Source organism: Pleurodeles waltl, chromosome 10, assembly GCF_031143425.1.
Source record: "Pleurodeles waltl isolate 20211129_DDA chromosome 10, aPleWal1.hap1.20221129, whole genome shotgun sequence".
Classification (NCBI taxonomy): domain Eukaryota; kingdom Metazoa; phylum Chordata; class Amphibia; order Caudata; family Salamandridae; genus Pleurodeles; species Pleurodeles waltl.
The window spans coordinates 1,063,961,359-1,063,974,079 of NC_090449.1; the positions used below are offsets into that span (position 1 = coordinate 1,063,961,359).

General features: G+C 47.0%; 1 protein-coding gene across 2 annotated transcripts in view; it reads left to right on the top strand.

Annotated features, from left to right (window-relative positions):
- RFTN1 (raftlin, lipid raft linker 1) overlaps positions 1–12,721 on the top strand; it is a 282,797-nt gene that overhangs the window by 138,215 nt on the left and 131,861 nt on the right. For both annotated transcript variants that reach the window (XM_069212084.1, XM_069212085.1), the window contains exon 3: positions 9,779–9,965. In XM_069212084.1, coding sequence (XP_069068185.1) covers positions 9,779–9,965 — 187 coding nt within the window. The remainder of the gene's footprint in view (positions 1–9,778; positions 9,966–12,721) is intronic.

The following is a 12,721-nucleotide window of genomic DNA, read 5'->3' on the forward strand; positions in this document are numbered from 1 at the left end:
GGCCTGGCCTTGCAGCCAAGCCCTTGTAACCACCCAACCCCGCTCCACGCACAGCCTCTGGCCGGTTGCAGTGCAGACTGGCCACAGGTCCTGTCTCTGTCAGTGATGTGTGAGTGGCTGCGTGAGTGTCTGAGTGGGTGTGTGAGTTCGCTCCTGAGCCTCTGAGTGCATGTATGAGTGAATGAATAAGTGTATAAATGAGTCTGTGGTTTTTCTTTCACATTTTCCCATAATTACCAATATTTTGCAAATAATTCATGGAAATTTATGAAAATTCACGTATTTTCATGAATATCGCGTGCCGTGATGCAAAATTGTACCAAACCTATAATTTGCCCCTAAAACACACCTATATCACACTCCTGGCGTCAGAGTACCTTCACCCTGGCCCCTTATGGCACTTTCTATTTGAATTTTCAGTCCCGGGGACCGTGTCCAGTGAAATAAAATGGCGGTTGCAACTTTCGAGTCAGGTTGGGGTCAGCCAATTGCAATGTTTCTTTTCGCACAAGTATTCACAAGAATTTGTGAATTTTCTCGAAATGTTTGCAGCCAGAGATATACAAATTATTTGCCCTTAAATATCTCCTACACTACTGAACAGATTTACATCAAATAACAAAAAAGCACAGTCCGCGCACCAGCAGCTAACTTTTTCCCAAATTTAGTGTAATTCCGTTCAGTCGTTCGGGCTGTAGACGTGTTGACAAGTCCTATGGGAATTAACATGGGAAACGCAATGTTTTTTAATCCCCCTTTTTCTCTGCCCCCGCTTGACCGATCACCCTGAAACTTCCCAGTCACAACAAGAATCACCTGGCCACTTTGTTTGGAACATTTCGTGAAGATTCGTCTAACAGTGCCAAAGATATAGGCAAGTCAAAAAATGCTTTTTCTATGGAAAACTGGTCCTAACTATAACTACCTATTGGCGACCACCAGTAGGTATTATATATATATATATATATATATATATATATATATATATATATATAGATAGATAGATAGATAGATAGATAGATAGATATATATAGTGTGACATTTATTGCTTCCAGTGATCGAAGCCTACGATGTAATGGTCTCCAATGTATTGTGTCTGAGACTTCAGTCAGGTGCTCAACTCTTGGATAGTCTCCAGATAGCACAGCGGGTGAATAGGGTTCATTGGCAGAGTGTACAAGTCTGAGGCAATGTATCCCACTGAATGTAATAAGAACAGAGTTTGACATCGTTAGTTGCGAGACAATGGAGTTACAACACTGATTATTGTTTTTGCTGGTTTGCTGTAATCTGAGCCACAAAGAATGCACATCTTGCAGAAATACTGGAGCCGTTAGCGTTACTTGAGATGAGCAGTTGGCTTTTGAAATGTTTGCCTAGAGGATGATGGCTTTAAGGAACTAGGACAAGTGTCAATGAGCTCCAACAGTGAATTTAAAAAAAGTCAAATTCTAAGGAGGATAAGTGCTGCTCAGTCCATACACTACAGAGTGGCAGGAAAAAGTGGCCTTTTGAGAGTTGAAGTATGCCAGACAGTGTCACAAAGTACCAAATTGCATCAATTGGCTGTGATATTGGGGGGTGTGATGGAACTTTGTAAGCCAAAGACTGGGACTCACCCCGAGTACAAGGTCTCTGAGGCAACTAGCAACTCTACAGAAGAACTGAAGGAAGTATGACTGATGCTTGTGCGAGAGGCAGTCCTTCAAAATTTGGCACTGATGGCTGAAATTGCTAAGACCAATACCTGCTGTCTCATACAGAGAAAGAAAATGTGTGCTATCTATTTGTCTTAAATTGCATTGCTGACTGGAAGCCAGCACCACAAAAATTTTGGATAAGTGAAACAAAATGTTTGAAACAGCTCCAAGAAAAGTGATGAGTACGTTTTGTAGATATACGTTTATATGGGTAGTTTATTGACATCAATAATGAACACATTTTGAGTGATTGACCTACACAATGGTGTTGTGATCAAGTAAATTTTGACATGGGATAATGTTTAGATTTAAAAGTTTATAATGATGTAATGGTAAATAGAAGCCACAAAAGGGTAAAACAGACAGAGGAAATATTGTTAAGTTTTATTTAAAATCACACAATCAAGGTTTAAATGTCACATTAGAGAGGGAGCATTTAGGAGGAAAGAAACATATTTAAGACAGTCAGCCAACAGAATGGTTTTGAGAACAGCTCCTTTGGCTAAAGTTGTTGAAAACTGAAATTCCACTGATGGGCAACCATCTGAGTTAGACCTGAAAGACTCAGATTTGGATAGATATTCTCCCGTCAGGCAGAACTCTGAGAGTCTGATTCACAAAGGTAAACTTAGACTAAGGTCTAAGTTTAGACCAAAATTCTAAGTTAGGACCTAAAGTCTAACTTTACTACTAGTAAAATTAGACTTTTGGTCTACACTTATAGTTCTGGTCTAAATTTACCTTTGTGAATTGGGCCCTTGCTCTGCAGGGACGTATTGTATTCAGAGCTTGAGAAGAGGCTCTCATGATGACCATTCTTTGTGCCATTTCTTCCCTCCAAGATCACTCTCCTGGTGGAAGTCACAAAGTAATTTCAGGAATATTAAAGGCCAACTCGTCCTCTCCCTGACAGACAAAACAACCACCGCCAGAACCAGCCTCCCCAACTGCATGACCATGGTAGCAGACTGGATGCGAATCAACTGCCTGCAGCTCAACTCTGACAAGACAGAAGTACTGGTCTTGGCAACAAGATCTCACAATGTGACTCCACTTGTTGGCTGTTTGAGCTAGGACCGGCACCCACAGACCACGCAAGAAATCTAGGGATGAGCCTGGTCGACAAGCTCAACATGACGGCTCAAGTCAATGCAGTGCGCACCTCCTGTTTCCATATTCTACAGAGTAGTGTTTGGGGCAGATACCACAAATTACTTATTACTTGGTGATGGTCTGCACCACATCTGTGACATTCACTGTGTACGAATTCAAGGAAACTATTTCTTGAGTTTAGGAAAGTACAAAACTCCTTTCGTGATTAAAACCATGAGGGGACTTCCTCAGGAAAGATTCTGTACTTGTGGTAGATTTGTTTTTTGTACTTTGACTCATATCTCAGTGCCCTGCCAAACTGTATTAACTTGGAGAATGAAATATTTGGAGGGAAAGTACGGGTATTAATGGCTAACATTGTCCTGCTGTGCTCAGGGGTTTTCAGTGCTACAGGTGTGGACTGCGAGAGGTTTTTAAACCAGTGCACTAGGACTGTTCGTTGTGTGTTCGGGCAGGAGGCTGAGCTGCGAGAGGGTTTTAAACCCGTGCACTAGGACTGTTCATTGTGTGTTCGAGCAGGAGGCTGAGCAGTGAGAGGGTTATAAACCTGTGCATTAGGACTGATCATTGTATGTGTGAGCAGGAGGCTGAGCTGTGCGAGGTTTATAAACCTGTGCACTAGGACTGTTCATTGTGTGTTCGAGCAGGAGGCTGAGCTGCGAGAGGTTTATAAACCCGTGCACTAGGACTGATTATTGTATGTGTGAGCAGGAGGCTGAGCTGTGAGAGGGTTTTAAACCCGTGCACTAGGACTGTTCTTTATATGTTCGAGCTGGAGGCTGAGCTGTGAGAGGTTTATAAACCTGTGCACTAGGACTGTTCGTTGCATGTGCGAGCAGGAGGCTGAGCTGTGAGAGGTTTATAGACCTGTGCACTAGGACTTTTCGTTGTATGTTTGAGCAGGAGGCTGAGCTGCGAGAGGTTTATAGACCCGTGCACTAGGACTGTTCGAGCAGGAGGCTGAGCTGAGAGAGGGTTATAAACCCGTGCACTAGGACTGTTCATTGTATGTTCGAGCAGGAGGCTGAGCTGAGAGAGGTTTATAAAACCTTTGCACTAGGACTGTTCATTGCATGTGCGAGCAGGAGGCTGAGCTGCGAGAGGGTTATTAACCCGTGCACTAGGACTGTTCGTTGCATGTGCGAGCAGGAGGCTGAGCTGAGAGAGGGTTGTAAACCCGAGCACTAGGACTGTTCGTTGTATGTTCGAGCAGGAACCTGAGCTGCGAGAGAGTTTTAAACCTGTGCACTAGGACTGTTCATTGTGTGTTCGAGCAGGAGGCTGAGCTGCGAGAGGTTTATAAACCTGTGCATTAGGACTGTTCATTGTATGTGCGAGCAGGAGGCTGAGCTGTGAGAGGTCTATAGACCTGTGCACTAGGACTGTTCGAGCAGGAGGCTGAGCTGAGAGAGGGTTATAAACCTGTGCACTAGGACTGTTCATTGTATGTTCGAGCAGGAGGCTGAGCTGCGAGAGGTTTATAAACCCGTGCACTAGGACTCTTTGTTGTATGTTCGAGCAGGAGGCTGAGCTGCGAGAGGGTTATAAACCCGTGCACTAGGACTGTTCATTGTATGTTCGAGCAGGAGGCTGAGCTGCGAGAGGTTTATAAACCCGTGCACTAGGACTGTTCGTTGTGTGTTCGAGAAGGAGGCTGAGCTGCAAGAGGTTTACAAACCCGTGCACTAGGACTGTTCGTTGTATGTTCGAGCAGGAGGCTGAGCTGCGAGAGGTTTACAAACCCGTGCACTAGGACTGTTCGTTGTATGTTCGAGCAGGAGGCTGAGCTGCGAGAGGTTTACAAACCCGTGCACTAGGACTGTTCGTTGTATGTGTGAGCAGGAGGCTGAGCTGCGAGAGGTTTACAAACCTGTGCACTAGGACTGTTCGTTGTATGTGCGAGCAGGAGGCTGAGCTGCGAGAGGTTTACAAACCCGTGCACTAGGACTGTTCGTTGTATGTGCGAGCAGGAGGCTGAGCTGCGAGAGGTTTACAAACCCGTGCACTAGGACTGTTCGTTGTGTGTTCGAGCAGGAGGCTGAGCTGTGAGAGGGTTTTAAACCCGTGCACTAGGACTGTTCGTTGTATGTTCGAGCAGGAGGCTGAGCTGCGAGAGGTTTATAAACCCGTGCACTAGGACTGTTCGTTGTATGTGCGAGCAGGAGGCTGAGCTGCGAGAGGTTTATAAACCCGTGCACTAGGACTGTTCGTTGTATGTGCGAGCAGGAGGCTGAGCTTATAAACCAGTGCACTAGGACTGTTCGTTGTATGTTCGAGCAGGAGGCTGAGCTGCGAGAGGTTTATAAACCCGTGCACTAGGACTGTTCGTTGTATGTTCGAGCAGGAGGCTGAGCTGAGAGAGGGTTATAAACCAGTGCACTAGGACTGTTCATTGTATGTTTGAGCAGGAGGCTGAGCTGCGAGAGGGTTTTAAACCTGTGCACTAGGACTGTTCATTGTGTGTTCGAGCAGGAGGCTGAGCTGTGAGAGGTTTAAAAAACCCGTGCCCTAGGACTGTTCGTTGTATGTTCGAGCAGGAGGCTGAGCTGCAAGAGGTTTATAAACCTGTGCACTAGGACTGTTCGTTGTATGTGCGAGCAGGAAGCTGAGCTGCGAGCGGTTTATAAACCCGTGCACTAGGACTGTTCGTTGTATGTTCAAGCAGGAGGCTGAGCTGCGAGAGGTTTATAAACCTGTGCACTAGGACTGTTCGTTGTATGTGCGAGCAGGAGGCTGAGCTGCGAGAGGTTTATAGACCCGTGCACTAGGACTGTCCGTTGTATGTTCGAGAAGGAGGCTGAGCTGCGAGAGGTTTATAAACCCGTGCACTAGGACTGTTCGTTGTATGTTCGAGCAGGAGGCTGAGCTGCAAGAGGTTTATAAACCCGTGCACTAGGACTGTTCGTTGTATGTGCGAGCAGGAAGCTGAGCTGCGAGAGGTTTATAAACCTGTGCACTAGGACTGTTCGTTGTATGTTCAAGCAGGAGGCTGAGCTGCGAGCGGTTTATAAACCCGTGCACTAGGACTGTTCGTTGTATGTTCGAGCAGGAGGCTGAGCTGCGAGAGGTTTATAAACCCGTGCACTAGGACTGTTTGTTGCATGTGCGAGCAGGAGGCGGAGCTACGAGAGGTTTATAGACCTGTGCTATGGACCCGTGCACTAGGACTGTTTGTTGTATGTGCAAGCAGGAGGCTGAGCTGCGAGAGGTTTATAAACCCGTGCACTAGGACTGTTCCTTGTATGTTCGAGCAGGAGGCTGAGCTGCGAGCGGTTTATAAACCCGTACACTAGGACTGTTCGTTGTATGTTCGAGCAGGAGGCTGAGCTGCAAGAGGTTTATAGACCCGTGCACTAGGACTGTTCGTTGTATGCTCGAGCAGGAGGCTGAGCTGCGAGTTAAGGGGAGTTCCCTTCAAAGACTGACCTGATCATTTATGCAGACACTTTGATAGTGCTTATTCTATACCCTGTAACTATCAGTAATTGGTTTCTTGTAAAATATACAATAAATTTAAATAAGAAAATTTGAAGGGTTAAGCCCCCGAGTATTTTTAGTATTCTTAGGCTGTAGTGTGTATTAATACCCTCTGGGGAACACTGATATATACATAAATTAATGGGAAATCATGTTGCGCCTGTTAAAGTGAGGGGGATGTGTGATCATCTGCACCAGCAGAGATGTGGGCCCCAGGGGGAGTGTGTGATGGAAGACCCTTGATGTAAGGGGAGCTCAGAGGGCAGAGGATGCTGAGCCCTACAGGGCGCCTTCAGTGGAGGGAGATGGTCTGGGGGTGACATGGAATGAACCGAAGGCTGCGACGAGGTGTTGGCACAGGACCCTGTGGTACGTTGGAGGAGAGAAGCTTGTGCACAGTTCTGAGGGAGGGAGGAGTAGTGCACAGCCCCTTGCCAGACTCTTGGAGCAGTCTAGAGCGGTTCTTAATCTGTGGTCTGTGGAACCCTCCGTGGGGCCTCTTCAGGGGGTCCCTGGACCTATCTGACCTTTAATCAGTATTTTCTGTCAATCATAAGCACTTTAGCTAAAAACCTGTAGAAACAGTTTATCCTTGGTAGTTTTACCAAGTATCAATAGTATATGCGCCAAGTGTACTGTACTGCCTCTCCAATATTTTATTTATTTTATGCAGTTATATATAGCGCAAACTTGCCTCAAAGGTATTGGGGTGCTTTACATGAGCACCGGTTACATTACAGAAGGACACATTCATTTTGATTTTGACAAGGGGAGATTAAGTGATGTGCCCAGAATCACAGGATGTTGAGCCGACGCCGAGACTCAAACCTGGTTCCCCAGCTCCATAGTCCGCAGTTGTGGTCATTACGCCACATGCTCTATATCTCATGTATGTATTATTGAAACAAATAAAATATGTAAAAATAATCATAAGCACTTTAAAAACATGTTAGTCAAAAGCTGATTGTTGGTTCAGGATGGAGCATCTGTGAATGTGCAGTCATTGCTAGCTCAGGTCGCAGCGTGCTTGAATATGAACAATCAGTTGCAGAGTCAATCGACTTGGAATTGCTGATGATTTTCCAGAAAGTCATATTCATCCGCACACCCAGAGAGCCGGTGCTCTAAGCGCTCAGTAATCTATGCATGAGTACACAGGTGGTGCGCCCAGATGGCCCTTCCAGGCTGCATGTTCTCCCATTCACTGTTTCAGACGGGCGGGCACTTACGGACTCCAAGCTCCTGCACTTCTTCTATTGGCAAGGCGGCGTACCTGCACTTTTCAGGAGAGCTTGAGTAATTGGGCAGGGTAGAGTAATCTCAGCTGCTGCCCTGTGTCTGTCCGAGGCCAATGTTAATCCAGTTACTACTTCTGTCCCACCACGTCTCTCAATAGTTCTGATTCCACGTGCGTTTGTGAATACTACGCGACTCTTACCCCAGTGTGTAGCTACGCTCATATTTAAATATGAGGTTGCAGAGAAAGCTCGGTGTGATGAGTTAATAAAGTGTGTACTTGGCTGCTTATTGTGTTTTTGTGCTATCATTGAGGTACAAATTGTTGAAATGGTCCCTGGCTTCCAGTTGTGGTTCAGTGGGGTCCAAAGAAATCAAAAGGTTAAGATCCATTGGTGTAGGGCAGAGAGTACCAGAGTACTGACTGAGGTGCGGGTGAGTGCTTCTGGTCTCCAGAAGGTTGGCAGTGGAGTAGATGTGGTTGTGATTGTGAAGGACAGTCACATGAGTCTGTGAAAATGGGCTCAAGGGTTTGGGTAAGGGTGAGAACACTGTCATATAAGGGGAAAGGACAAGTTGTGGTCACTGGTGCTCCGAATAATGGGACATGTATCTTCGGCTTTGGTATTACGGATGTGCAGAGTGACGAACAGCATGGAGGTGGCCTCACACTTTGGGTTGGAAGTGAGGATTAAACTAAGGGAAGGGTAAGGACATTTGTGTTTCATCTTCAGAAGAGTCAAACCTAAAGAGGAGGTGATGTCCCTGAAGAAGGGGCGAAGAGAGAGGACCCGGAACTGAGCCTTTAGAGATGGTCACACAAAGCGTGGTGGCCGTACAGTCAGAGAAGCACTAGCACATGGAGGGAGAACAGTCCAAGAGGTGGCAGAGGGACGAGGGGCGGCAATTACATTAACGCACTGGACAAACATGCTCCATAGGAAGAAGAGGAGACTGTAGGGCGAATGTTTGAGGTGGACTGGAGGTAGGATGTTTGGGACACTGGAGACAGTAGTCTTAGAAAAATGCAGTCTGTAGAGGCCGAGAGGTTTTTCAGTGACTCTGTTGAAAGCAAATATTGAGGGAGAATGGACACTGGACAGTAAATGTCTTTAATTAACTAGAAATTACTTTTGTGACCCAAAAGACTACAGAAAGACCAACCTTCACACTAGTGGCCTGAACCCACAGATTCAACACAGAGGCTTATTATCCTCACAGTCCACATGGTTATCTAAACCTTAGGGAGGCAAATCGAAACCCCTTGCTCCTTGGTAGCTTGGTCTCCACCGAGGATGGTCGCATTCATCATTCAACACTGCAGCGACTAAAGAGGGCCAAGTGGACGTCCACCTCATACTCAACCCTCTCTCCGACAGCCAAGGCTCCTGTTGCGCTCCCACCAGCACCTATCCTAACCTCACCCAACAGGTTCCCATTCTTCACCCCAGAAACAGGCCAGCGCAAGGACCGTACCATCTGCTGCATTCCAACACTACGGAGATTGTGTCGATGGAAAGAAACACCTTGATGTGATCCTGGGATAATTCAATGAAGTGCCTTTGTGTTGAGGTTCTGGAGAAGCCGGGAGGTCCAGCAGCTCTGTAGAGGTTTGTCCAGTGTCGCACTGGGAGAGGCTTTCAGGATGTAATGATCTTTGGATGAAAGTTAGGGAACAGATATGTTTGAGGTAACAAGATCTGATTTCCAATGAGCTTGGCATGGTGGTCCTGGGGATCCTGCTGAGGTTTATGTTCTGAGTATGTTGTAATCCGTGGTAGATGGACACAGACAGACAGTTACCCCGGGACTGTGGCCCTTTGGTCACTGCTGCTGGTATCATGTTCTATAAAGTTAGAGGAATGTCAGCTTTCGGCTGCTCCCTGATATTGCGCTTTGGTTCCTGGGTTGACTTTCTGAGATTCTGAAGGCTTCTAAAACCCTAGCTTTTCGGGCAGACGTATGATTAGCCAGACCTCAAGCTGGTCTCCCTTGCCTACTGCTCCGAGCGAAGGATGCTGGTTGGGCACCAACAACCAGCCACACACTGGGGTCAATGCTCAGGCTGTACTGACTCTTTATTAAGCCATCTTATTATCAGCATATATATTTTTAATGGTTCTAGCTGTCAACTTTAAATGTCTGTGATTGATTGCTGTTCAGATGTATCTGTCCCAAAGCCTTCTGAGTGGGTTGTAGCACTTTGCCAATACCCTAAATAAATAAAGAATCTGCTGTGTTTTCATCTCCAGCAGGAATACCGGACTGCAGTGCCATCCAGATCTCTTCCCTCCATGATCTGCCGGCCCAGCTACAGGAACTCTACCAGCGTGGCTTTGTGTTGGCCGCCCTGCACCCATATGTGCAGCCGGCCACCGGGAGGGGCCAGAACCCTCTGGAGCAGATCTTCAGGGCTGTGCTGATCAAGAAAACGCAAAGGTGAGAGGTCGTATTCAAGGCGGAGGTGGGTCACCATTTGGGAGGGACTGTACACCAGCACTTAGGGCCATATTTATACTTTTTGACGCAAAACTGCGCTAACGCAGTTTTGCGTCAAAATTTTTTGCGCCGTCTAACGCCATTCTGAAGCGCCATGCGGGCGCCGTATTTATTGAATGGCGTTAGCCGACCGGCGCTGCCTGGTGTGCGTGAAAAAAAAACACGTACACCAGGCAGCGCCGGCGTAGGGAAAAATGGCGTTTGGCCGTCCAAAAATGGGGCAAGTCAGGCTGAGGCAAAAAAATCGCCTTAACCCGATTTGCGCCATTTTTTTACGACGCCCAACCCCCATTAACATGACTCCTGTCTAAGCAAAGACAGGAGTCATGCCCCCTTGCCCAATGGCCATGCCCAGGGGACTTCTGTCCCCTGGGCATGGTCATTGGGCATAGTGGCATGTGGGGGGCACAATTCAGGCCCCCCTATGCCACAAAAAAATATATATATACTTACCTGAACTTACCTTAATGTCCCTGGGGTGGGTCCCTCCATCCTTGGGTGTCCTCCTGCGGTGGGCAAGGGTGGCAGGGGGTGTCCCTGGGGGCAGGGGGGGGCACCTCTGGGCTCATTCTGATCCCACAGGTCCCTTAACGCCTGCCCTGACCCAGGCGTTAAAAAGAGGCGCAAATGCGGGGTTTTTTGCCCCGCCCACTCCCAGGCGTCATTTTTGCCCGGGAGTATAAATACCACGCACATGCCTGGGAGTCATTTTTTTAGACGGGAACGTCTACCTTGCATCTCATTAACGCAAGGAAGGTGTTCACGCAAAAAAATGACGCTAACTCCATGAACTTTGGCGCTAGACGCGTCTAACGCCAAAGTATAAATATGGAGTTAGTTTTGCGTCGAATTTGCGTCGAAAAAAACGACGCTAATTCGGCGCAAACTGAGTATAAATATGCCCCACAGTTTGTTAAACAACAAGTGCCAGGGTCTTTGTCAGGAAACCACTATAGCTTTCACCACCCCTGCCAACACGGCTAACGATATACCAACACAGCTACTAACCATCATACTCCTACAAGTGTGACAATTCGGAATATTCTAGGCCCTAAAAGCCATGAGAAGGGTTTGGGCACCAAGTATTAGTATTTTTAATGTATATTCAATTAATAAACAACTGTTCTTCTGCTCATCTGTAAATTAGACAAACAGCGCCACTGTGTGGCAGACTGCCATAAGTGCTGGTGTTGACAGTTAAGTGTTGGTGCCGAGCACCAGAAACAACTGCTAAAATTAAGCGCTGCTGCACACCCAATGGAGGGGCGTCAAACCTGAGGAGAGCCGCATGGGAAGCCAGCCAATCAGAGGCTTCAGAAGGAGTGGGAGGGTCACTTGGTCAGAGCGCCCCTTAGGAGACTTCCAGAAAAAGAATGTAGTTAATAGGCTGCAAAGACCCACCTGAGATTTGACTACAAAATTATTTACCAGGACCTTTCTTATGTTTGGCTTCTCTCTAAAACTTTCCCTGTTTTTTTTATCTCTCATCTCTTCTTGCCCCCTTTATCTCTGTCTTTGGATCTTCTTTTTAGCAAGTTTATGACATTTACATCCTTCCAAGGAATACGCTATTTCCGCGTCAGGGCTAAGTTATGTATCATACAAGTGTATTGCTGCAGACCTAGGTCCACCTTGGTCCTACGCAGGCCCGGCTCATTCACATCATCAAACCAGGAGGTCGCCGAAGGCATCAACTTTAGCGAACTTGACAATTTCAAGGAAGACAAAATAATTTACAAAAATTAAAACACAAAAATAGGGATGCCAGTTTGTTCGCTTACGGCAGGAGGTACTGAGAGCTAGAAGAGGACCACCCCGGGACGAATGAAAAAAGCGAGTTTCTTGGGGATAAAGTGATTTGCCCAAGGAATGTAGTTTACTTCAAGTGTTGGAGCCAGGATTAGAACTTGAGTCTTCTGTTTTCCCAGTCGAGGAGGCCTGCTGATGTGCAGTTGATGGAGGAGTGTTTGCAGGATCAGCAATTTAAGTTTCCTTTTAGTTTGGAAGACCCAGTGCTTAATTTATAAAAATATTTTTGTAGGAGGCTAAGTTTGTAAAAACATTTCGTTAGAGGCAGAGCCAAGACCTAGGAGAATCCCAAGGATGACGTCCTTGCCCTCCTCATGCTTCAGTCAGGTTATGTGCTGGCAGCAGCCACACTAGCAGCCGAGCCCTCTCATGGCCGCCCTGTCTTCACACCCTTCAGCATGGACTCTGTCCGGGAGGGAGAACTGCTGTCCTTCTTTTATTTCCATTATAGTTAACGGAAATAGAAGAAGTGCCGCCAATGCAACAAAGGCTGGAGGATAAGGCATCAGCTGTCCCTGTTTCTCTGTACCTTTGTGTAACTGGTAAAAGGACTGTGCTGCTGTCTCCCGCTGCTCTGTCACTTAAGGTAGCTGCAGACTGGCAAACCACCGGCACAAATTAAGTAGTGGGTAGACCCTATTGTGGTCAGCCTTAGGAGTAATCATCTGTGCGTATAAAAAGGAGGTCTGGTAAGACCTGCAAATACCGCCCCCCCCCCCCACTCCTCCTGGGTACTGTCTGTGTGCATATGCCAGGGGCATCAAAAGCGCCCCAGATGCCCTTGCAAATGCTGACTTATGACGTGCAAGTTTGCTTTTAGTTAGAAACAGACCCAGCAAGCCTGGCCGCATCACCAGGAGCAGGGTGCAGATGTAGGGTCTGTCTGC